The sequence below is a fragment of the Ruditapes philippinarum genome, unplaced genomic scaffold, assembly GCF_026571515.1.
Source record: "Ruditapes philippinarum isolate M1 unplaced genomic scaffold, ASM2657151v2 ctg2760_1_1_1_1, whole genome shotgun sequence".
NCBI classification, from domain to species: domain Eukaryota; kingdom Metazoa; phylum Mollusca; class Bivalvia; order Venerida; family Veneridae; genus Ruditapes; species Ruditapes philippinarum.
This window is the reverse complement of record NW_026866332.1, coordinates 55629-83285: the sequence shown is the minus strand read 5'-3', so window position 1 is coordinate 83285 and position 27657 is coordinate 55629. Positions and strand designations below refer to the sequence as shown.

At 32.3% G+C, this 27657-nt stretch overlaps 2 protein-coding genes across 4 annotated transcripts; one reads left to right on the top strand and one right to left on the bottom strand.

Annotated features, from left to right (window-relative positions):
* The first annotated feature begins 2600 nt into the window (after positions 1-2600).
* Positions 2601-20763, top strand: LOC132732183 (vesicular glutamate transporter 1-like). 3 transcript variants are annotated; one of them, XM_060718564.1, is made up of 13 exons: positions 2601-2692; positions 8788-9201; positions 9968-10086; positions 10989-11106; positions 12841-12928; positions 13380-13466; positions 13766-13899; positions 15076-15222; positions 16565-16697; positions 17096-17206; positions 18779-18906; positions 19803-19887; positions 20415-20763. In XM_060718564.1, the coding sequence occupies exons 2-13, from the start codon at positions 8824-8826 to the stop codon at positions 20753-20755; spliced, it is 1869 nt and encodes a 622-aa protein (XP_060574547.1). In that variant the 5' UTR covers positions 2601-2692; positions 8788-8823; the 3' UTR covers positions 20756-20763. The 3 variants fall into 3 exon arrangements, with proteins under 3 accessions (XP_060574547.1, XP_060574548.1, XP_060574546.1); XM_060718565.1 differs by lacking the exon at positions 2601-2692 and adding an exon at positions 3594-4283 and having other exon boundaries at positions 8791-9201; XM_060718563.1 differs by lacking the exon at positions 2601-2692 and adding an exon at positions 3594-4283.
* Positions 20764-22318: 1555 nt separating this feature from the next.
* Positions 22319-24766, bottom strand: LOC132732185 (serine/threonine-protein phosphatase 6 regulatory ankyrin repeat subunit B-like). The gene has a single exon (XM_060718566.1). It carries the CDS (start codon positions 24130-24132, stop codon positions 22321-22323), a length of 1812 nt encoding a protein of 603 aa, XP_060574549.1. The 5' UTR covers positions 24133-24766; the 3' UTR covers positions 22319-22320.
* Between the last annotated feature and the right edge of the window lie 2891 nt (positions 24767-27657).

Genomic DNA, 27657 nt, shown 5'->3' with positions numbered 1-27657 from the left:
TGATGCTCAATTCGGTTTTCGAAAAGGGCGTTCTACAATGGATGCTATATTTATTCTTTTGTCTTTAATCCAAAAATATTTAAATCAATATAAACGTTTATATGTAGTTTTTGTTGATTTGATGAAATGTTTTGATAGTCTTTACAGAAACGCATTATGGCTCAAAATGTATAAAATAGGTATCCAAGGTAAAATGTTAAGAATAATTAGAGATATGTACCAAAATGTAAAATCATGTGTTAAGTCATGTTCTAGTTATTCTGATTATTTCAATTATGCCATTGGCCTACGTCAAGGGGAGGTAATTTCTCCAATTTTATTTTCTCTCTTTGTTGAGGATTTGGAACTTTATTTGCAAGACAACATTGAAACTGGTTTGACATTTGATGATGTTATATTGATTTTATTATTATTTGCTGATGATATGGCCATCGTGGGCAAGTCACCAATAGAACTTCAAAATAATTTAGATCTTTTATATTCATATTGTAATACTGGACCTACGACGGCCAAATCCTAGATATTGTAAATGATTTTAACTACCTTGGTACTGTTTTTAATTATACTGGTAATTTCACACTTAATCAGGAACATCTAATAGGGAAAGCATTAAAGGCTCTAAATGTTTTATTTCATAACTGTAAGAAATTTGATTTAAAACCAAAAACATTATGCCAGTTATTTGATGCATTTGTAGGCTCAATCTTAGGATATGGATCTGAAATATGGGGTTACACAAAATCTAAAGAAATAGAAAGAATTCATTAAAAATTTTGCAAACGATTATTAAATGTAAGACCTAATACTTGTTCTGCTGCTGTTTATGGTAAATTAGGAAGATATCCATTATATGTGTCCCGTTATGTTAGAATAATTAAATTTTGATGCAAGTTGAAAAACTCGGATAATATCATTTTAAATACAATGTATAGAGAAGGTGTAATTGATTGTAAAAGAGGGTGTAAAAATTGGGTCTCAAATGTGAAAAAGTTGTTATGTGATTATGGTTTTGCTGATATTTTTGATAGTGATAATTATATAGATCCTAAATTGTTTCTTCAAAAATTTAAAAGTAGAGTTATTGATACGTATAAACAAGAATGGGCCAGTATCCTAGATCGAAGTTCTGTTTTATGTAATTACAAACATTTTAAATTGTGTCTTAGTTACGAAAATTATCTTGACATTTTACCACGTAAATTTAGAATGTATTTTTGTCGATTAAGACTATCTGTTCATCCTCTCAAAATACAAACAGGAAGGTATGCCACTAATAACATTCCTCGTGAACAAAGATACTGTCAGTGCTGTAATGTTTTGGATATAGAGGATGAGTATCAATTCATATGTGTGTTCAAGTTTTGGAGATTTACGTAAAAAATATATAAAAAGTTACTATTATAACAGACCATCTATGTTCAAATTTACTGAATTATTGTGTATTGAAAATAAAAAAATATTAATAAATGTTTGCCAATATATCAAAGAAGCTTTAAAGCTAAGAAATACAATTTTGAACTCTCAATTGTAGTTTATCCTCTCATGAACGTTGGTGCTTGTAATTGTTATGTTTATATTTATTATAATGACTCGCCATACATATATTTATGTGATTATGTTGTATATATTATTCAATTCATGTTAACAAGACGATGTACTTTGTTTAAGTCTACAAAAATAAAATTTCTGTTCTGTTCTGTATATTTTAGTAGCATGTTTTATTGAGAATAAAAAAGGTAACAATAGGCTTTAGTTACGCAGTCATGTTTAGGCAAATTATGTTATGTTTCTATACCTTTGCAAAATGTGGGAAAAGTCTTGTTTAATGCACACGTTGGTTTGTTGCTTTAACAGCATACATGCCTATTCTTCAGCGATATTCTATCATTACCATACATTTAATTTCTTTCTTGATTTCAGACATGCATTCTTGCATAAAAATTGCGCACGCAGATATAGAATAAGATCTACATTAACGGAGAAGAAAACGTGCATAAACAGATGAAATCACGTGACAAAGTGCTGTCATTGCGTAGGTGACTCAGGGCGCAATTTCAAAAAGCTAACTTCAACGGCGGCACCGTTATAATTTTATGTTTCTTTATAACGCAAAGGGCATCACCTCAAAATATATGCACGGCCGCGCAATATAATAGATCTACCATTTTTTTACGAACGTGTAGATCTCTATTTGTGTGTCGCATTATTTAATTCATGTTTGTTACAGTAGATCTACCAGGATTTCTTTGTTCATTTTTCAGGCTTTCAACACCTCGAGAAGAAAAAATTGGAATAGGGCCCGGCCTACTGATTGATGTCAGAATAGAGAAGTTAACTTATAAACCTCCTCCATCCCGATAACAATCATGTATTCGATTTATCCTGCTTTTGTCTAGTTAAACCATGTTTTTAGATTATTTAAATGGTTTCATTCTACATCTATTTATTACTTTTTCCCGAAAAACAACAACAAATACCCCTTCCCCCCCCCCCCCCCCCAAAAAAAAACTAAAACAAAAATAAATGCGTCTTTAATTTTTGCTGCTGCTAATCCTGTGACGTCATCATAGACTAACCATGTGACGTAATTACGCTGCAAGGTTTTATCTCAGTAGCAGGAAATGAGAAAAATATGAATGGTTTTAATATTTGACAAAATGTTACAGAACATAGCAGACTTCTATGGCAATGAGTAAGTCTTGAGTTATATGGTTACAGTAGGTGAAAAATATTACGAGCTTTAATCAAACCTATGTAAATCTATTTCAACATTAGAATAATTTACGCGATGTTGTATACATACTGTACATGTACGTAAACCACAGGGATAAGACGCTTCAAATGATCTAATATTCTCCACTACCGCTACACCCTCTCTGGACAGTCCCTGCTACAACCTCCAAAAATATAAATGTCATTTGTTACAACACTATAGAAGTATTATGAAAATTGCCCAATAGAGTGTCATATTATTAATGAACTAGATCTATGTGGGAAAAGACATATTTTATATAGATCTAGACTACTGTATTGGGGGTTGTAGTAGTCTAGATACTGTAAATGGGGGGGGGGGGGTGCAAGGGGGAAGGGGAAGGGGGGGGGGTATCGGTAGGGATAATATCAGATCCCTGTGCGTTAAACTAGTAAATAAACAATTATCTGAAAATGTGAGTTAGCCTCAAGATATACATGTTTAATATAGTTTAGTTCAGGTATGACGAGATGTATAAAATATTCTCTTCTCAAACGTAAACAAAAAATGTATGTTTATAAATGTAAAATCGATACGTTTTGAATAAATTTATCGTAAGGTATACTTGTAGATCTAAATGTAAATAGAATAGTCAAGGCTCACAGGACTTGAAAAACAACAGAAAAATTGTAATAAACTGTTTTTCATATGCAATTACATGTATTTTTAATGAACAGATTTTAATGCAAGATCAATACATAAATTTTAAGTGTAAACTTGCTGATAGATCTAATTGTTCGAAAAGTTAGAAATAATCGGTGTATATATAAATAGAAATATAGCATTGATACGTCGTGACTTTCTCTCATGTAACTAGCTGTAAATTATATACTGTTTAGATTGAATATACAGAAAGGAAATAATTTATTGAATTTGCGACAGCTGTATGCACAAGATAGCGCGCGTGTTTGTTCTATAAAAAATACAGTGCTTTACTTTTTGTAGTGTTATGTGAAAAGTGCCAGTTTTTCGTGCTGCTTTTTAAAGTAAATAATTTAAAGTAATCAAGAAAGTGTAAACTATATAAATGGATAAACATATATGTGCTTTAGATACTTTACTAACATTAGAGTCAATATTTTCAAAAAATATATTATTTATTATTCTAACCTTGAGCAGAGTTTCCTTTTCATTGACCGGAAAAGTATGAGATCTAATTGACTAAAATACGTTTTGATTGTTTTTGTATAAAGAATGAGGCAAAACTGAACTAAAGTTTGAATTACAAAAAGAAAAACAACAGGAAAAGAGAAAGATATTAAATATGCACGTGACTTTGCACCTATAAACTGACATAAAATATCGACATATTCCAACACTCGTATTTCGCTATAAATTTGATTTCATTTTTCCCAGAAGACAGGCAGCATATTCGACATGACCTTTATATGTATGTATGATAATTTTCCATAAATTGAACGTAGTTATGCAAATTACTTTTCGCTAATATAATTGACTCATACATACATACATGGTACAATCAAGTTATGATGCCAGGATATTAAATCAGTTCTGTTTGGACTTTCAATATGTAAGTATATCATTAGTTTTTTTAAATTTTAGGGTGAATCATCAGAATTTAGTGATTTTTAAAAGAGAATATATTCATTCTGTCATTTTTTTTTTAAAAGAAACAACTCTTTGTAATTCCGTGAAAAATCTCAGTTGAATTTATTTAGTGGTAGTCAATAGATAATGAAAACACTGAAAAATAAGATTAATCTGCTTTTGATATAAACTGTGTATCGAGTTTCAGTCTATTGCATAATACATATATAAAATGTTCTCAATTCTGGACAGTAAAGATCTAAATTAACATCATTAATACTGTATTTTTAAACGGTTATCTAACTTTGCATCTAGCTGAATTTAGCTGTAGTTGTCGCCTGATACTACATGTAGCAATGATACAGAGTTAAAAAGTGCAGTTTATGGTTCGAGTCCGATACCTTGCACCAGGACGGGTGCCTCCCTGTCGTTTTGTTTGTCCAGGTCCGATACCTTGTACTAGGACATGTACATCTCTGACATACTTTTATATGTGAATGTCGGGGATCTGAAAACCTAGAACTAAAACAGGCCCATCCCGACTTAAGCTTCATCCTTTAGAAATGGTCAAGTTATAGTTACCGGCCAGCTAGGTATAAGAATAAGACTAGGTGCAGTGTCACTTGTGAATAGACACCGTCGCCTACACACAAATATGATTGAACAGTACAATGCAAAGGAAGGAAATGTGCATACGACTTGGGTTAAGTTTTTATTTTGTGCTAACCAGGCCACAAACAAACATGGTTTCTAAACTCTTTTGAGTTTTTCTCTGCGCTTAATACTGACATCATTTTGATATCATACATGATATCATTATTAAGAAGGTTAATACACATAAACACTGTATAACGAAAAGTACGGCTTACAGTATATAATAATGTACTGAAGAAGCTTTTCATATAATTTGTTAGCGTGTTTTACATTCAAAAGTGATTCGATAGAAAAAATGTTTTGACGCAGAAAATGAACCAACAGCTGGTAACAGCAAACAATTCACCATGATGTTTTTGTTGTTTAACTAATTTATTTCCGCTTCTGATTCCATTCTAGAGAGATATATGGCCGTACAGTAAAACCTGTCTATAGATGCAAGTGTAAGAGCCGTTCTGTATTAGTTCTTCCGAACTTTGATCGTATTATAATTAAACGTTGCAACGGAAAATTTGAAAACTGTAACGATAAAATTATTTGAGATGTTTTTTTCAAAGCAATTTTTATTCGAAGCTGGTCTTTTATACAGGTTTGATGTTTTTCAGTGTAGCTTATTTATTGAAACGATCTCTTGATTATCTGTAAACATGCGGAATAAAACATGCATACTTTTGTTCACTAATGATATAAAAATTGTGATCTTATCAATACATGTTTAATCTTATCATAAACATCAATATAGCAATTATAAATCAGTGAAGAAAGTGAAAGGGAAACCAAAATAAGCTTTCCGCGCGGATACATATTGCGCTTTCATACTAACACATTTTAAAAGCGAAGGACAAATCAAATATGTAGGATATGAGTAGGCCTAATATGCACGTGCATAAAGGATTAAAATGATTGACAATAAGTTTTAACACTCACTTTTACATGAATTGGATTTCGCAGATTGTAAAATGTTAGACAGTTATGGCTATATGAAAGCTAGGAACTAAGTCAATTCGTTTTACTTCAGAACAAAATCAAAAGATTAGTAGAGAGAATCGACTTATTACACAAACGTTTTGGAAGGGGATTCAAAATATCATCCATTCGTTTCCATTGTTACTTACTTACTATTTTATAGTGTAGTTATTGGCGTCATTCATTTAGTTAACCATTCTTCATGTTATATATATCTAAGATGATACGTATATTATTTATTACAGTTTCTCCCTAATATCACATTTTGTCACATTTTTTCTGCGAAACAAAATTCCTCTCCTGGCATCAATCATGCATTATGTAATGAATACAGTTTCGTTCACATTACGCATCAAAGTGTGTTTATTGTCTTATATATCTTATAATAAGATGATCATTGTCTTAAATTACACACAATATGATGTTCACTGTCTTACATTACACACAATAGGGTGTTTACTGTCTTACATGACACACAATAGGATGTTCACTGTCTTACATTACACACAATAGGGTGTTTACTGTCTTACATGACACACAATAAGATGTTCACTGTCTTACATTACACACAAAAGGGTGTTAACTGTCTTACATGACACACAATAGGAAGTTCACTGTCTTACATTACACACCATAGGACATTTACTGTCTTAAATTACACACAATAGGATGTTTACTGTCTTACATGACACACAATAGGATGTTCACTGTCGTACATGACACATCGTAGGGTGTTTACTGTCTTAAATCACACACCATAGGATGGTCGATGTCTTAAATTACACACCATAGGATGTTCACTGTCTTAAATTACACACCATATGATGTTCACTGTCTTAAATCACACACCATAGGATGTTCACTGTCTTAAATTACACACCATATGATGTTCACTGTCTTACATCACATACCATAGGATGATAACTATCTTACCTTACACACCACATGATGTTCACTGTCTTACATTACACACACCATAGGATGTTTACTGTCTTAAATTACACACCATGGGATTTTCACTGTCTTAAATCACACACCATAGGATGTTTACTGTCTTAAATCACACACAATAGGATGTTTACTGTCTTAAATCACACACCATAGGATGTTCACTGTCTTAAATCACACACCATAGGATGTTTACTGTCTTAAATCACACACCATAGGATGTTCAGTGTCTTACACGACACACCATAGGATGTTCACTGTCTTAAATCACACACCATGGGATTTTCACTGTCTTAAATCACACAGCATAGGATGTTCACTGGCTTAAATTACAAATAATATGATGTTCACTGTCTTAAATTACACAATATATGATATTCACTGTTTAAATTACACACCACAGGATGTTCACTGTTTAACATGACACATTGTAGGATGTTAACTGTCTTAAATTACACACCATAGGATGTTCACTGTCTTACATGACACATCGTAGGATGTTCACTGTCTTACATTACACACACCATAGGATGTTTACTGTCTTAAATCACACACCATAGGATTTTCAGTGTCTTACACGACACACCATGGGATTTTCACTGTCTTAAATCACACACCATAGGATGTTTACTGTCTTAAATCACACACCATAGGATGTTTACTGTCTTAAATCACACACCATAGGATGTTCACTGTCTTAAATCACACACCATAGGATGTTCACTGTTTAAATTACACACCACAGGATGTTCACTGTTTAACATGACACATTGTAGGATGTTCACTGTCTTAAATTACACACCATAGGATGTTCACTGTCTTACATGACACATCGTAGGATGTTCACTGTCTTACATTACACACACCATAGGAAGTTTACTGTCTTAAATCACACACCATAGGATGTTCACTGTCCTACATTACACACCATATGATGTTCACTGTTTAAATTACAAACTATAGGATGTTCACTGTCTTAAATCACACACCATAGGATGTTTACTGTGTTAAATCACACACCATGGGATTTTCACTGTCTTAAATCATACACCAAAAGATGTTTACATTACACATCAAAGGATGTTTATTGTCTTATATATCTTGTCATAGGATGTTTACTGTTTTATATTACCCTCCTTAAAACGATATTGTCTTACAGTATATTGATGATGATGATAATGACGACGATAATGATAACCATCATCATCATAGTAAAACATCAACTAAAAGTATTTAAACATATCCACATTCATATACAATAAAGACAACTAAAGTTTTTTTTCAATGTAATTTGGCCCTTTCACAACATAAACATATATCAACATTCATACTTGCGGAATGTCTGACACAATTAATTTATATGGTAATTATATGATATTTTTGATGATAATAATTAATAAAAGAATGAATGAATGAATTAATTTCAAATTATACGAACTATAGAACTTGACAGTGTCTGGAAGTTGGTTTTTCTTTTTAGTATAAGACGCATACAATTAAGTTACTTACAATATAAATATTGAACAATTTTAACTATATGTTTTTAAGTCTAAATAAAAACAAGATTAACTATAGACTGTGTTTGGAGGATCTATAAGTAATATTGTATACTTATTGTTGACATACAATTTACATTAAATATGCTTTTAAAATATTAGTAGGATTAGGTGTTCAAAGTTTAGACAACAGCTTATCGTAAAATTCTAACCTTCATTATTTTGTTTCACAAAGTACGAGTTTATGGTACCGTTTGTATAACTCTTCCCATAACAGAAATTGAAATAATCTTAATTTCCATAATGATTAAAATATGCATTTTCAGCGGTAGAAATTTAAAAAAAAGTGCTTTTGTTAAACACTAGCACGCTAACTATGAATTCGTAAAGATAAAATTAATGTTCCATTTTTACTTGTTTCAGCAGTCACGATGACTTAAAGAAGTAAATTTATTTACAATGAGTAAACTTCCCGAAGCAGACGACACAGTTATTAGAAAGCGTCACGAGAGTTCCATATTAAACCAAGGAGCGGATACACTAGGGCAGAAGACAAAAGTTGAAAAACAAGTTCCGAATACTACCGGAAAGAGTGACGAGAAGATTTCGGACAATGATAATGGTAAAAATCAACAAAATTCAGAGAACCGTTCTGCAAATGAAAGAAATCAGGGTTCCAGTCTGTTTTATATTCCAAAACGATTGATAGTGACGTTTATGTTAGGGCTGGGCCTGTTACTAGTGTACGCGATGCGGACGAATGTGGGGGTGATGGTTGTTATGATTCTAGACGAGAGAGCGTATGAAAAAGTTGGAACAATTGATGCCGTAATAAATGTAAGCTATTTCTATACAATAATTCCACATTATCTACTATTAATCAACAAAATTTGATCTATAAAATTGTCTGCATCTTTTTCTTTTTCATATTATTTGCATATAAACAAAATCTTATCTTTGATTAAATTTTTCTTTACCATTTTCTCTCTATGTTAGCAGCCAATTTCCCTGGATCTTAATCATAACTATCTATGTTATACGCGTCCTCATTGCTTGCTGAAAAAACCCATTCCTTAATGCAATTATTGTAACGTGTCCTATTGTATATTCAAATGTTTACCTCTGGAATATTTTAACATTTTTACTTAAAATAATGTATAATACATTGTATAAAATAAATTGACATCAAGTATAAGTCGTTGACATTGTATAAAGGATTATGTAATCAATGTCAGTGTTTCAGCTTGTCATATAAATCTGTTACATTTATCTGTACTTCATGTGCTGACTATACATTACCTGTTTCATTCATGATACTGTTTTTTATATTTTCATAAATTTATTGATAAAACCATAAGAGGATAAAAACAACAAAAGATAAAAAAAAAAAAAAAAAAAAAAAAAAACAAACAAATTAGCAAAAAAGAGACCACCACAACAACAATCGAAAAAAATAATAACGACAGGAAAAAAAAGTAACGGAAAAAACATAAAAAGTCAAAGGCCAACAAACAAACAAACAAACAAACAAACAAACAAACGAAACAAAGAAACTCCTTTTGTGTGTTATTACAAAAAATGAAATATTTTTTTCCGTCGTCAGATTCCTCGGGTAAACTGGGACAGCCGGATGGTTGGTTTTCTACACAGTATTTTCTATATGGGATTCCTGATCTCTCAAATTCCTGGCGCATTCCTAACAACAATATTACCGACACATAAGTAAGTCTAATTTAAATCTACCATTTAAAGAGACTCCACCGAGGTTTATTCCCATGCCTGGACTTGAAGTATATTTCCTAGATTTATGCACAAAAAGATGTAGGTCTCGACCAATAATTTTGTGCAAATTTCAGCTCATTCTGTCCAGAACAATCTTTTTGAGTCGCATGGTAAATTGATTTCTAATTGAGTATATTTCGCTGATATCCTCGGTAGCCTCGCTTCACGTGGTATTTGTAAGATTTTAAAAATTTAATGTTTTCAGGCATTAGGACCTCAGTGGAGTTCCTTTAATTTAAAACTAAAACATACCTCAATATTTATGATTATACCGATCTACAGACTATATATAAAAACGTTATATAAAAACTGGTAACTGGTTTTAAAATAAGTAGATTATAATTTTATCATTTTTGTAGTGAATTAAAAAATGCTGAATATTCGTTTTGAGGTTATCTTTAAGCCGTCAGTCGTATATTCTATGCTGCAATTTACTACCAAATTACAAATTGGATAAACATACTATAATTACAATGATATAATAACTTGTTACGTAGGCAGCAGAGACACAAGCCGCAGAATTATATGGTGGCTGATTTGTGTCATTCGTGTTAAATGCGGGAGGATAGAGAGGATAGATGGCATTTCCTTTAACTTGTTAACTTGGCGGGGTCGCTGGATAGCGGGGTGCGCGGCGAAGTTTTATTTATTAAACTTCGCCCCGCGCCCTCGCTAATTAGCGTGTTTTCGCTCCACGCCCCCGCCATTTTAACTTGTTAATTTTCGACTTTTCGCTTTTCAGGGCGAAAACACGAATGGCACAAATCAGCCACCTCAACAACAATTTTAAGTAAATCTTGTTGTTCACATTATATGATATGTGTTAAAGTGATATTTTTCAGGTTATATGGTGGCTGTATATTCACCTCGGCATTATTGAACATTTTGCTACCTATATGTATAGATAATGGGCAGTTTTCTCTCGTTTGTTGTGTAAGATGTGTCCAGGGACTTGCAGAGGTACATATATTATTATCATTAAAAATTAGTGTCCTTGGTGATTTTTGATTATCATTAAAAATTAGTGTCCTTGGTGATTTTTGAAACTGAAATTTATAGTTATCCTATTTAATGGTATACTTTGAGTATCGTTTTTGAGTAAAATGTTTTTATTACAGGAATTTATTGAAATCTATGAAATTCTTACTGAATATGTCTAATTTGGATAAAAGATTATCCAAACTATCTTTAGGAAGCTGCACTTCTATTATAATATGTGTGAAGTCAAGTTGGCCATTTTTTAAAAAAACAAAACTGACAATTCTTAAATGACACTATACAGTAAACTTCACATATAGCGTACACGGTTATAGCGAACTTCCGGTTATAAGGAACAAATATTTTTGGCCCGAATTTCGCCCTTCTTTATTTAATGTAAAAAAATACGGTTACAGCGAACACGGTTATAAGGAATTATCGCTTATAAGGAACTCATTCTTTAGTCCCATTGCCATAAAAAGTACAGAAAATTACACTTTTATAACGAACTCCAAAATATCGATTATCCGTAAACAGATCGCGCATTTTCTACTTTCGTTTTCATCGGCACAGAACTTGGCGGAATGAAGCGGATATATTAGGAACAAATAGTGTATTTAGATGATCTGTCGGTTGTGTCAAAAAATGAAGCTGTTAATTGTTTGCACAAGATTAAGTCATACTTCGAGTCTAATGCACATGTGGATGAAACAGTTTTTAAAAGTTTATTGAATATTGAATTTAACCTGAAGAGTTCCCAAACTAAAATTAACGACTTCTTCAAAGCAAAGTGATTATTTTGTACATGACACTGTATCGTTAATAAATTACAATATTGCATATATGGTACATATCATAATTATCTTAAAGATATATTTATACATGAAAATTATATTTAAAAGAAACAACATTGCACTTAGTCCTTTTTTCTTTATTGAATCAATATAAGGGAGACAACAATGACGAACCCAAGGGTTATTTCTCTTAATCAAATGCTCTTCTAAATGGAAGACGATGGTTAACAATTAGTTCGTTATATGTAAAACTGTTCGCTATAAAAACTTCTGATACTAGGAACTAATTCGGTATATGCTTACAAGGAACTCCGGATATAAGGAACAGATTTTGAATGTCCCAATGAGTACGTTATAAGCGGAGTTTACTGTATATACATATTGTGTCCGCCTACTTTGGTTGGCAATCATCAATATTTTCAAATATCAATTTTGAGCATAGTATTTCTTTAACAGACTATTGTATTTCATTTTCATGATACATTTTATAGTCCTAATGATCTCTGTAGGCTACTGTTCATAACGATAAGGGAGATTACTAGATTGTTGTTGGTTTTGTTTTTGTTTCGGACACTAAATGGTCATATGGCTACTTTCCAGCTTTACTGTTGGGGGAAGATGGCATATCTTCCAGGACGGAGTGGCCACCTGAAAACTACCACCAACACGATAAAGAATTCAGTCATGCGCACAAGTCTTTTGTTATATAAAGCGCTCTATTCTTGACGTCATGATATATTATAATAACCTTCTTGAATATATATTTTGTTACACCAAATGTTTAATAATTGATGTCCAAGCTTTTTTTGGAGTGATCGTTTTATGACTGACGCATTTCATAGCAATACAAACATTTACAATGTTTCCCAATTACATAAATTATGAAAATGCTACAATTTGTTAACACATTGTTTAATTATAGGGTTTACTATATCCGGCATGTTACGGTATTCTCCGACATTGGACGGCACCCAGTGAACGAAGTCGTCAAGTATCTGCTGTCTTGTCATGTAAGGTGATATTTTATATCAATATTTAAACTTAATTGCTCACATGTTATCCTGTTTATTTTCGTTATTGATTTGTTATTGCACTCTAATGACGGTGATATTTATGCTCATATCGGGAATATGTCATATAAATTGTAGGTGTCATCAATACTTTATAGAATATTAAGTGTGGCTGATTCAAGCAATTTAGTTGTGTTGGGCATACTTATGCCATTATTCACGTTCAAATATGCTGACGCCAGGCCGACGTATAAATACATAAAACTGAATATCGTCAAACCGATATAGATCAACGCATTTTATTTAGGTTAAATGTTTCCAATGTTAAAGACACTATCTGACGCATAAGTTATGTTTACTCGTATCCTCAATGGTAATATTCTATGTTTAAATTTACTTGTAGAATTAATTTGTAAAAAAAAATTAATGAGAGTAACTTTGCCTTTTGTAGGTGCATATGCTGGAGCAATAGTTGGCTTTCCTCTCGCCGGAATAATAACACATTATCTAGGATGGCAGTATATATTTTATACTTCCGGTAAGTATACGTGGATATAGAGTATTTCCATGAAAAATGTATGATCAGACAGTTTTAATAATTTTGTTAAAACAAGCTAACTTCTTAAAGAAAATTATGAAATGTATATTGATTTATCAGATTTCACTGATTTTTCCGAATGATTATTTGGAGGCAATGTATAAAAATAAGTAAACTGTTCGTGTTATTTATATGTTCAAGTCTCCATGTCAATGTAGCATGGCTTTGTGTACGTACAGTATATTAACGAGTCATACTTGTTTTTACTTACATTTTAATTTATGATGTATATTTTTCAGGAACGGTGTGTATAATATGGTACCTGTTTTGGTTGTTTCTGATATATGAAAAGCCGTCCCATCATAAATACATCAGTGAAAATGAGTTTGAATTCATGGAAAAATCCCAGGGTGCTGACGTGATTGATTATGAGGTAGACTATATTCTAATTACATATTCGATAAAGCGGTATTTCCGGTTCTTCCAAAATATAGGTCAAGATGTAGATCAACTGTTCCCGCTCTTTAGGATCAACTGTCCTCGCTTTGTAGGATTAATAGCCCTTACTCTGTAAGATCAACTTTCCTTGCTCTGTAGGGTCAACTGTTCTCGCTCCGGCTCCGTAGGATCAACTGTCCTCGCTCCATAGAATCAACTGCCCGCTCCTTGGATCAACTGTACTTGCTCTTTAGAATCTACTGTCCTCGCTTTGTAGGATCAACAGGCCTTATTCTGTAAGGCTCTGCAGAGTCATTTTTCCTGGCTTTGTAGGATAAACTGGATCAATTGACACTCTTCTTTGGGATCAACTGTCCTCCTTCTATAAGATCAACTGTCCTCGCTCTTTATAGTTAACTGTTCCTGCTCTTTTGGATCAACTGTCCTCGCTCTTTTGGATCAACTGTCCTTGCTCTGTATGATTAACAGCCCTTTCTTTGTAGGATCAACTGTCCTCGCTCTTTTGGATCAACTGTCCTTGCTCTGTAGGATTAACAGCCCTTTCTTTGTAGGATCAACTGTCCTCGCTCTGTAGGATCAACTGTCCTTGCTCCTAGGATCAACTGTTCCCGCTCTTTAGGTTCAACTGTCCTCGTTGACATTCCATTTCATTATTTCACTACTATGAGGATTTAGTTAAATCCATAGTACAGGTACAGTGATTAGGGCTTTCAATTCTTATTTTCCTTAATATTTAGGGTTAGAGGTTGGAGATTACAAGTAACTGGGTCATTAACAAAAATTATATGCTTTTGAGGTTCATATATAAACAGTAGTAAAAGCGTTTCGAAACAACTTGTTTGTATAATGCTTTTCTGTGTTATTTTGATGAAACAATTGCATACTAAAATTATAAAGATGTGCTGTTCATATTGATTTCAAGATATTCTGTTATCATGTGTTTTACGAAATTAAAAATGTATGCTCAACACATTTTGTTGATGTTCACATGTATTGTTAATGTTCACACATATTGTTAATGTTCTCAAATATTGCTGATGTTCTCAAATATCGTAGATGTTCACATAAAAATTATATTGTTTCTGTTCACATTATCATATATTGTTGATGTTCACATATATTTGTCACTGTCACATTATTCATATTTTAGAATGTGCACGTGCCATGGAAAAGTATAATAACTTCGTTACCAGTGATTGCAATATGTGTGTGTCATTTTCTAAGGTACTGGATCTTTGTTCTAATGTTAACAAACGAACCACTTTATCTGAACGAGTTTGGATTCACCATAGCTGAGGTAGGAACAGATTTCAATATATTTGATGAAAATACTTTAAAAAAAATAGCTATTCAAACTCATGTTCAAGATATATATTTTGTCAGTGATAATACACGTTAAACGAACTTAAGTTCATAACATTATTGTACTTTCTATGATTTTTTTGTATGATGTGCCTTATTTCGAACCTTTGATTGTCGTTGACCCAAGAAACCGATCTTTTTTAACGTTTTAATCCTTACTACAATAAATATCATAAACGGACTTGTCCACCATATGATCAGGCATCATAATTAGAGAAATTTTCAAAATAATTGCTGGCTGAATAACGAACAGTGCAAACTATGGATCTGGTCTTGGTCGGTCAGCAATATCCAGTAACCGCGCCGGCTGTCTAATAGGACTTTATATTATTTGCACAAGTTTCACTTTGCTGTTATATCGATTAGCTTTATGTACATTTTACTGCAAATATTTGCATAGAAACATGGATAAAAGGTCCCGGATGATATTTATAAGGAATTTTTGTATTCGTTATCAGGCGTCTGTTTTGTATTTTTAATATCATAAAATGTTAACATTGACATTAACAATTTTAAAATCATTACAAATGTGTTCTTAAGCAGTATTCTTGACGAAATAAACTTAAGAACATTGTTTAATTCACTTTTAAAAGGATGTTCAATAAATCCCATATACAATGTTTATGAATTCTAGTCTGTTTGAATATAGCTGTACTGTATTAATATTGACCTGAAATTGTGATAAAGTATATGTATTAGTTACATATATACAGCATACCGGAACAATATCATAATGATGCATGAATCATTAGTGGAATTTTGATTCATATTATAATAGATGTTTCTGATTCATGAAGCAAGGAACAGATGTTTGGTTAATTAAAACAACAATGACACATTCTAGCCTTATATCTAACCAAAGCATATCTGTATCAAACGAATGTGGTATTGCTTTTTTGTACTGTTGTATATTTTATCTTTATATTAGCAACATTAAGTGATAAAAAAGTTTTGATTTCATTTGATTACATTATAAGAAATTTCCCCGAAACATACATTAAATATTGAGTACTTTAAATGTAAGATTGTTTCCTAATGGAATGCAGTACAATGTATATTGAAAACAGAGTTGCTCATTGTTAACAAAATACATGTCCTTCTATTTCCATACTGCATTTAAAATACTCGTAAAACGCTATGTTCTTGAGTTAATAAATGCATTAAGCCTGTTTCTTATATTCATTTAAAATGCTGTCATTGTAGTGTTTCTAAAAATAATCATTTTTTATGTTCCCTTTTCGACAAATGCTTACCAATTTTATATTTGATATCTGTAGACAGGTCTGTATGCAGCATTTCCACATATTGCCAAGGTTGTTATATCGTTTGCTAGTGGTTATATCGCCGATAGTCTTCTCAATTATAAATGGTTGTCAACTGGTGCTGTTAGAAAACTCCTCACTGGGATAGGTATATACACAATTATATAATATGTTATGTTATTACATGATTGACATAGAAAATATCTGTCATTTTTATTATGATATCATAAATTAAAAAAGAACACCATGGACAACACAACACTACAATTGTCAATACCATGGATAATTACACATTTTGACATTTTATAATTTTCCTTGGCTGAAAATGTGATGTGTACTTTTTATGCTTATGAATTGTTAAGAGTTACAGTAATAGATATAAATACTGTGGAACCTTCAAGGCAAAGTTATGCAGGTCATCTCCGTCGCACCGCTTGTCCCTTATCACAACAAGGGACATTTCTTCATTTGAGGAGTTTCTAAATAATTAGTTCGGATGTTTAGATGTTTAAGCAAGGTGCTTGATTATTATTATTATCATTATAGGTCTTGGAATTCAAGCAGTTGGTTTTATTGTTTTAACATTTGTGCGCAGTGGTTCAGTGGTTATCATTGTTCTTACTATAACTATAGGAGCATTTGGTCTTACAACATCAGGTTAGTGTTCATCTCTCTCTTTGAACTATTTTATCATAGATTGTGCAAATAGAGATGGTCTCGAAGCTATTAATTTTTTTTATAATAAGCCGTATAAATCGCGAAGAACCGAAGTACACAGAAAAACAATGAATAACATTACAGAGGCATGCATTTCTTTATCAAGTTTTGTTCTTTATAGTATATTTTCCGATTCAAATTTATTACTTAAGACAAAGAAAAAAAGGTTAAAAGCTACAACGCAGCTTGAATTACTTTTCACTGCACGGCGTTAGCGAATCCGTTTTCCCATTTGCTTCTTTGAATATAATAAATTTGTTATACAGCACCTCGGGTCATATTTATTTAATTCAGGCTGCATTATCCCGTATATCCTGTTAGCACCTTGTATAACTAATGTAAGCGGATCCGAGCTGTTGGGCAAGATAATAACATTGCAATATGGATGATAAAAAATCTTAAAAAACAATTATTTAACTGCACAGTTACTTTCTTTGATTAAAAAGAAAATAATACACACGTTTGTTGCAGTCCTATTCTAATGGATAAATAACGGATTGGGAAGGAATGAACGAATGGAGTGCTATCGGTGAATAATTAGTTAGATTCTCTTTTCTCTCCCTATTTTAATGAATCATTCATACCTCATATATACATATATAGTATAGGGATATTATAAAACACAATGTGTGCAAGTTTAAAAGAGATAATTTTGTTTTGTAAATGTATATTACTAAATACTGCTGGTGATGTTTTATTTTCAGTTAGACCAAAATGAAAATATAAAGTTCAAATTGAAATATTTTAGGATTTTATCTATTGACAAATCAGATGACAACATTTAATATAATCTTTTATTTGCGTGTGTGGAAGATCGAAGTGATAACATCGATATTTATAGTTAATAAAAACACGCAAGTTTTATACATTGACTTTACCCGTGGAAAAGGTAAAAGTTATATTTACAGTGATACACAATTGAATCAGGTCGAACATTCTAGCTCACTCGGGTGGAAAACATTTCGAGTATAGATGAAACATTCAAAGATAAAAGGAGACATCTTTATTATCTCCCTTACATTAACCATATTCATATTATATGTTACCGCAAAATCTATAGATCGTTTTAACTTACATTTAGAACTTAAAGTTTGTGTAGAAAATCACATGCGACCAAAATGTTTTAAATTGTGAAGTCAGTTACAACAAGTATCGCCGCGAAGGTTAATGTTCTCTAGAGACTCGATTCCTCAACTTGCATCCATTTTCATCAGCAATATCTTGCCATAGCCGATTGCCTATAGCTGTAGTTATCTAATTGCCTTAGGTGACTCGAGCGTCCGTTTCCTACTGACATTTTACACTATTTTAAACTATATAGACTGTTCTTCGACAGAAAATTTTTGAAAAAGTGATGTGAATATGAAATCCAGCACGGAATGTTACCTCATTAGATCAATGTGTTTCGTTCCATCATCGATACAGTGATCTATCATATAAGCAGTATTAATTATTGGCAGGAAATGGCGACATCTGGATTTCATGCATTATAGGAATTATCTATTTTAACAGGATGGTCGGTAAATCACTATGATCTATCAACACGTTATGCCAGTAGTCTTGTTGCTGTGACGTCAGCAGTGGGATCTCTAGGAGCTATCATTGTGCCCTTGGCAACAGGAGACCTTACTATGCAACAGGTGATCATAATCGATTTCTTTAAACCGACATTTTGATGTTGTAGATAATTTGAGGCAAACTTTTCCATAAACAATTTCAATCAAACTTAACTGCAATGTAAACTTTTGGAAATTGGTAGATTTCATTATTAGGTGGGATTACGTCAAATATAACTGTAAAAATGCTAACTAGCGCTTTTAGTCGCAAGTTAGTGCAAGTTCACGATCTTTTCTAAAATGTGTTTTATCACAAATTCTAGTGAATATGCATATTCATGAAAGAAAATGTATGTAAATGCAAATTGCCCTCATTTTTATATACATGTGAAGTTTAAAACATCATTAGTTTGTTGAAAAATCTACGGAAACCTTAGCATCTTTTGTCTACTCCGAGCTATTGTAATAAATGTAAAGTTACAACAAAACGTTCATTTCGGGATATGATAATGCTGTTTACTTAATCTGTCAATTAAACAATGTCATTTCATTTAAGTAATAGAAAGAGCATCGAAACACGAGGCTATCTGATTTGTACGAGGGGGCGTAACCCCCGAGTATAAATCAGATTGCCGAGTGTTTTGATGTTGTTTCTCTTTTGTATCATAGTCAAACATAAAAACACGTTCCTTGTTGTCACAATATGAAACCCCAGAAAAAGTAACCAATGAACGAGCATCTTAATATGATATTTCTGCCGCTTTCACTCTCCCTGCCGCCACAATACGTAAACCCCAGCAAAAATGAACCAATCAATGAGCATGCTCTGGAGTGCGGGTAACTAATACCTGCACTCCAGTTACCGCACTGTGCATGTATATGTATACGATTTAACTCTGACACTTTTTCAACAGAAAGGTCTCAAAACTATGATACAAGCGTATTTTAGCTTTTAAGACCTTTTTTTGCATTTATTTCAGACGGTTGAAAGTTGGGACAGCGTGTTTTATTTGACATCATCGTTGATAGCCGCTACAGTTGTGTTTTATCTAATATTTGGTTCAGGTGAATAGCCATTTATTGATATTTATTAAACATTTTATATCTAATTGGTTATCTGGTGAGAAAGTAATACATGTATATATACATTTAAGAAGCAAACAGCTAGTGAATAGGGTGCAGGTTTTCTTTTGATTGCGGAGAAATTCTTGTTTCGTAAAACAGAATGTCCGGAAAATACCTACTCTAGAAATTTAGAGTATAAATGCCAATGCATTTCTGTTCGTTTTATGTATTCAGATCAATGTAACATAATTTTGGTTAATTTGCAGACCTTTAATACAGTAACTGTTGATACAATGACCTCTGATGTTCATCAACATCGTCATCATCGACCTCTTTCTCAACGTAATCATCTTTACTATCATAATCATTGTCTCCCTCGACATCATCGGTATGTCTGTCGTCGTCATCATTGCCATTATCATCATCATCAGCATTATCAGCCTCTTCATCATCATCATTATTATAATCATCCTCATCAGCAACGGCCTCTATTTCTCTATAATTAATATTATACTTATGTTTTACAGGGGAGCAACAACATTGGTCCAATCCTCCAGCTAATATTTGTCTCATCCAGAAAATAGACCCGCTAGCTCGGAAACCTTACGGTACATATTCTGTACAGAAAAATACTGCGGACATTAAAACAGAAACCCTTGTGCCACGTGACAGCGCAATTAATAGGCCATTTAACTTATATACCGTGCAGGGAAATATTGACAGTGAAGATAAAAATCTCGGTCTAGGTAGTGCCATTTCAAACTCAAACATTGATAACACCAAAAAGAAATCTGAAAATGAAGATAATAATGACCCAGATCAACGCAACCATGACGTCATACCGGATATGGATAAAACAACACCATAGTTATTTGATTTATATACTTTTCTCTTATTATAATGGTATATTGAGCCACTATCTAAATCAGGGAAGATCTTTAGGCGAATGTTCTTGATATTTTCGGTAACGTTCACACGACTAATAGATCCAAATCGGACAACATGTACATGAATTTGGTTGATTTCTCTTAACCGAGCTAAAGAAAAGACAATAAGTAAGTGTTTTGACACACTACAGTACTTTTCTTACCATCAGAAACAGAAATATTTTCATGATATGAGAATGTTAGATATATTTATTGCTACGACGTATTTAGTCCAAAAAGAATACTTTTATCAGATTGTATAAACGACAAAGAATAGTAGAAAACATAGATCAATGTCCTTTTTTAATCCTACTTGGGTAGATACTACTATACTTTTATGACACACAAGTTTGTGAGTAACAGTAAAAATATCATACTTAGGAAAATACTGTTACCTGAGGCGTTAGTCGAGGTTAACAGTATTTTTACGAGGGATGATAATCTGTTACATGTATTTTTTTACCCCACACACATTCTTCATTGTGACACTGTTTCTATAGGCTTTTATTTTTCAGGTTTTTGCTGTGAAAACGTACTGTTACTGATACTATGTAACAACAAAAATTTTTTTGTCACATGGTTCACTTGAATTAACATTTAGAATAACTTTCATCAACTGACCTTTGGTAAATTAACATTACAAAAAGAGTGAGTTGTAATAAAAAATAACATCACATCATTCATTTATAATACCTGTTACACAGACAGACGCTATACATAACTGTCCTTATGCATTTTCTCTTACAAAACCTAAAATTGATAAATATTATTTTGAGTAGACTGGTTTATTTTGCATGGACTGTCTAACATATTTCATTTTAAATTTCAACCTTACAGTAAAAATTATGAAGAATATTTTTCACTATAATGATTTGATACCGGTATATTCAATATTTACAATGTACAACTCATTATATTAGTACAAGTGGATACGGTCCGTGGTTTTATTACCTTGTATTTCCAATAGGAATCTCTCAACCTTATCATTTTTGTATAAAACGATGGGAAAATGTTAATTTTTAATGTGTAATAGTTAAAGTGAATGACAAAATATAAGCATCGGTTAGTTTAGATAACAATCAATGTGAAAATTTACTTTTATTCGAATCTTTCAATAAAAAATATATGTTTTGTTTAAATAAAAATATACAGTTAAATTGACAACAAGTCAACTTTGTTATCTTTTGAAACACATTAACGGTTTACATCTGATGTTTCCTGTTTTAACAGGTATAAAGTAGCAATTCTACGTTTATATTCCAAAGTTTCTCTATGCTGATTGTAAGGATTAAAGAAAACAAAAACATTTTATGGTTTGTAGAAAGCATATTCGAAAACTGAGACTTGTTGTGCGCGAACTTTAAAGTTTCCAAGTTTGACTATGGGCATAATTGTATGCATGATTGCCCAATGATGGTATGGAGTACATAACATGATTAAATGATAATAATAAAAATGTAGTACATTTAATGCTGAAACGACCACTTATGGTTACATATCACATATTTTATTTTAATAACACAGCTATGCTATTATCTGAGTATATGGCCGCGACTTCAGCCGGAGTTTTGTTGGAATGATTTGTAGCAAATCTGTTTGCTCCAGCACTCAGCAGTAATCGGATACTTTCATGAAAATTGGCATCTATTAAATTGTCCTGAAAGTTAATTTCATCATTTTTATACAGCAGACCACTTGACGCTGCTAGATGCAATGGTGTATTCAGATCACAATCACGTGATTCAGGTGCTATACCACGCGCTACTAAAATCTTAATTGCTTCAGCACTTCCACTGGCTGCCGCTAAATGAATTACATACCTTCCATCACTTGTTCGTACATTAGGATTCCCGCCATTTTCTACCAGATAAATCATTGTTTTAAAATGTCCATTGGCTGCTGCCTTTGTCACAGAGTTTTCTGCTTCAAATTTGCAAATTTTATTGATACAAGCACCATACTGAAGCAGGATTTCTACTACACACTGATGTCCATTGGACGATGCTATATGTAAAGCTGTCATACCAGTATTGTCATACAAGTCGACTTCCGCGCCATTTTCTAGAAGCAAGGTACAGAATACGGAGTGCCCCAATAATGCTGCTTCTGTGAGTGGTGTATGATGAGACAGTGAAAAGTTTAAGTCTATACCATCAGCAATCAGTTGTTTTACCTGATCTTCATCATTTTCCAATATAGCAGTAGTTAATTGGAAACATTTCATTGGGTCATTCCTATCCACATCAAAATTAAAAGCTAAAAATTGTTTTAAACCTTTGGCGATTGGAAGGCGATTTATTCCTCGAAGAAGATTTGTGAATATTGCTCTTCTGATAACAAATCTACATATTTCCTGAAGACGGCTCGGATTTTTCATGGCAAGAAATTGCTCGAAATAATACTTGTCACGTGGTTCAATGTCCTTGCAGTATTCTAAAAATCTACATACCTCTTGCTCTAATTCAGCATTTAAACATACAACATGCAAAAGAAGCTCTAACAAAGTTTTTCTCGTGAATTTAGAAGTCGAAAAACACCCTGATTTATCAGTACTAAATCCCTTTAGAATAGATATCACCGGATGTATTTTTGGTTTGATTATATGAAAGTCATATCCGTACAGTAGAAGAACTGTTGCTACATCATAACGCTGTATGTTTGGTTGTATAGCCTCTTCAAATGCCGTCAGGCCAAAGTTATTACGTATATGAAGATTAGCACCGTTTTCAGACAACAAACTTATAGTCTGAAGGTCACTACGATCTGCAGCGATATGAAGTGCCGTGTTTCCGGCCCAGTTCTGTGCATTTATGTTACAAGCATGCGATAATAAGAGCTTTATTATGTACAAAGATTCTGTTTTTTTCTTCTTCTTCACATGTATTTCATATGATGACGGAAGAGCAGCCATTAAAGGCGAACTTCCAGTTTGCGCGTGAAGGCTGTTAGTAGTGGCATTGACGTCACTTCCTGCGTCCAAAAGTATTTCAACAATTTTACTATTCATTCGTTCACAGGCTATATAAAGTGGAGTCTCGCCATTTTTCGACGGTTGATTAAAGTCTGCATGATTATTACAAAGATATCTCACAACTGTTTCATTGTCATTTTTCACAGCGTTCATCAATGGTGTAACTCCCTTAAAATCTGATTGGTTAATTCCGCATCCATGTAACAGTAACAATTCCAAAATCTCCATGGAGCCTGATTCCACTGCACTGTGTAATAATTGCACTTTGTATGTCTCGGTTTTATCACTTAAATCAATGTAATTAATGTTGTTTACAGTACTGGTAGCCATGATTTTAGATAAAATCATTTCATTCTATTGTTAGATGCAGTCCGTACATTTTTACACTTACACTGTTAAAAAGCTAGCGAGTTTAAGAAGGAAGTTATAAAGTTGTTTTGTTATACACCTGCTCCTGCTTAAGAAACCGTCGTATCTATACAAAAATATCTTTTATGAAATCTTTGAGGATAATTTGTACACTAGAAAAAAGCGGAAATATGTATTCATGCTATTTACATTTAAGTTCGTTTAAACTTTTCAACTGTAATAGAGAAAAATAACTATAACTAATCAGAATTCAGCAAGTAACGTCTGCATTTTCCATTATTTTAAAGACGTTTTCATACACAAATATAAGTAGTAAGTTATCAAATGATTTTTCTTAAATCATTTAAGGACTAAAACGTTCAATAATTAAATAATTGAATTTACTTGATTAAATCGAATTTAAAGTAATTCCTTTCTTCTATGTATTTGTATAAAACTATCGCCACAAAACAAATTTAAAAACCAATATGTTAACACATACACCATGAAGTTTTGCACGCATGAATGAAATATGATATAATCATGAACAATAAATGAACTGTTCATTTCAGTTGAGTTCACAAAAACATGTTTTAAGTGTTCACCAACAAATTCTCTCGTGCAACATTAAAACTATATCCGCTTGAAAGATCTAACAAAAGACAAATTAATATATGAAGATACTTAAATTACAAAATCATCATTCCATATAATAATAATAGTGACGAGATCATAAACATTTTTAAATAATGTATATAAAAATCATTATATTGATAAATAATAAAAATAAAACAACCGGAAATTACGTTACATAATAATGTAACTAATGTAACATATATACCAGAGGTTTAACCCCGCTCCGCCAATATTCCAGCAGTAATGGCGGCAGTAATGGCGGCAGTAATGGCGGTTTAGTATCAGTGAGTTGGCGGTTAAAAAATCTGTAGTACTTGTCATGAGGTTTTATTTCGTCACACAATTTGCATGTTTAAATTATACAATCAAGAGTCATGATAATGCATTCAATATCTTATTATTTGTCAGTGTAGACAGTGAAGATTTTAAGTCTAGGGCAAGACCCCCTCTGTGGATTTACAGTACAGTTATGATTAACCCCTGAATGTCAAACGTGCCAGCAGTTTAAATAGCAATACTGACTGGTCACCTTTGTAAGGGCTGGCAACTCGGACATTTATACATATAATCTCAGATAACTGTCAGCTATACAGGGCTTTATTTATGTTTCTTTTTTTATATAATAATAATAATAATAATAATAATAATAATAATAATAATAATAATAATAAATGCATTTATGTAAGTTATTAGCCAACAAGCATTGTAACAGCATATAGCTCTCAACAAATAATCCCATGACACCTTAATACAATTACAACAAATATAATTCCTAACAAAGAGCATCTTTAATAAAAGATACTCAGCCGGAGAAAAACTAGTTTTAACTTGCATATGTTAATAAGCTCTAAGCATTCTAGCTATACACATAGAAAGGTTACCAATGCTTGCGTAATAATGACATAATAGTTTCTTGTAGGGTTATTAATCTTGAAAAATCGGACAATGTAAGATGTATCTGTTCCGTGATGAATCTGTCATGCTCAATTTCTAACCCCATAATCTACGCCGTCGGTAGACTACTATTATTTGTAAATAAACTTGATCAATATGCAAAAATATATGAAAATTATAAACATTTTATCAACTGAATACATTAATGGTCATATAATATATATTAGACAAAGTCCAGATTTGGGTGTGTTTTTCGATATTTTCATGTGCTTGAGTAAACTTACAGGATCGTGAACGTTATAGGTGGTCTCGTTATTTTGGATAAAATTTATAACTCAGTAAGTTCTTGTGTAAAATGAACTGTTTACTAGAAAATGCAATAATAACTAGACGCAGCGTAAAATGTTTTGTGGGAGGAAGTATTGTTAAACAGAATTTAGATATCTGTGCAATTTAACTAGAAAGTTAAAGAAATAACTGTACATTTTATTTTAGAACTATATATGCTATAATTGCAAGAACTATCCTTGACATTTTCTTTTAGAAATATCCTTAAAATTTCATTTGAAATTTCATATCTTTAACATTTTATTTTAGAATGGCAAATGAGATAAAGCTCCTCAAAAATAAGCTTGCAAGTAATATGTTAGACATATATGTTTGTCATTTTCATATATAGATTACTTTTACTATGTACATTATTATCATCATTATCACCAAGATCATCATCTTAATCATCAGCACATCATCATCGTCATTATCAGTACAACATCATTATCATAATCATTACACGATCATATAGTCATAATTATCATCATAAACATCATCAGTGCATCATCACCAATACAGCTATTGAAAAGCTATATTTGTTTCGGCGCAATGGAGAGCTGCGTCCGTCGAGAGCTATATGCGTCGTAACAAATGCAATTCAGAAGGCTTAGAATGAATACAGTGCTCAGCAATCATTCTTATTAATATCATGTGAAAACTAGGATTTAGTTAGTTTATACAAATTTATTTTAGTTCGTGTTGAAAGCTGTAAGCTTATTGAAACACCCTCAAATCCGTTCCTGGAACCAACCAGTACTAAGCAATGAATGTAAAGTTTCTTGCTCAAGGAAACAACGGCTTGCCTCTGACAGGGCTTGAACCCACGCGGTCAGCAATCGTTAGATTACTAGTCCGACGTGTTAACCACTCGGTCACGCCGCCACTCGTGTATTAAACAGCCTTGCATCGATTAAAGACTGAAATTTTCTGGGAAAACGTATTTTGTATGAAAGTCAAAATGCTACTTTGCTTTTTCATGACAATAATTTCACATTCAGCGCTACTTTCTTCAGGTAAAACGCATCTAACATGCTCTAAAACCATTATTCAAACATTATATGACTCATCTTGTTTTTTTCTAAAGAAGAACAAAATTATTCGTTTGAGACATAATGCTTTTATTGAGATATGAATACATTTATACCAACAAGAACTTCTTTATTTTATGTATACGTTGAAGTTGTTATCAGGACTAAGGCAGACTCTATCTATCTATCAATCAAGACCTCAGTTAGCGGAATAAGTATGGTATTGACAGAAATGTTATTTTGCCTTTACGTAATACTTTAGTTTATTCATAACGGTAACGTACATGTATGTTTTAGTTGCGTTTATATTATCTTGCACGTTTGTAAATAAAAGTACGCGAAATTTGCACTAATTACAGTAACAGTAGTGCATTTTGACATTATTATTCAGTTATAAATTTTAACAAACATAACCGTGGGAAATTGTGTCTATCATTAAATCTGATGCAGACATTCTGCAGACATTTTCTTATATATACAGTGTAAATAAATACATATCTTAATTCACAGCAGCGGTGAAAAAGATCAGTGTACACATACGGTTGAAATAGTGTTTACGTTTGAACGAATGTCACCCGTATACATTTTGCGTAATAATGTACACCATAAAATCATCTTTATTTTTTGTTTTGATAGA

Excerpts from the sequence above, each read along its gene's own strand:
- LOC132732183 (XM_060718564.1), top strand. The coding sequence starts at position 8,824 with ATGAGTAAACTTCCCGAAGCAGACGACACAGTTATTAGAAAGCGTCAC. Across the intron at positions 10,087-10,988 it reads ACAATATTACCGACACATAA|GTTATATGGTGGCTGTATAT; the intron begins GTAAGTCTAATT and ends GATATTTTTCAG. Across the intron at positions 15,223-16,564 it reads TTGGATTCACCATAGCTGAG|ACAGGTCTGTATGCAGCATT; the intron begins GTAGGAACAGAT and ends TGATATCTGTAG.
- LOC132732185 (XM_060718566.1), bottom strand. The coding sequence starts at position 24,132 with ATGATTTTATCTAAAATCATGGCTACCAGTACTGTAAACAACATTAAT.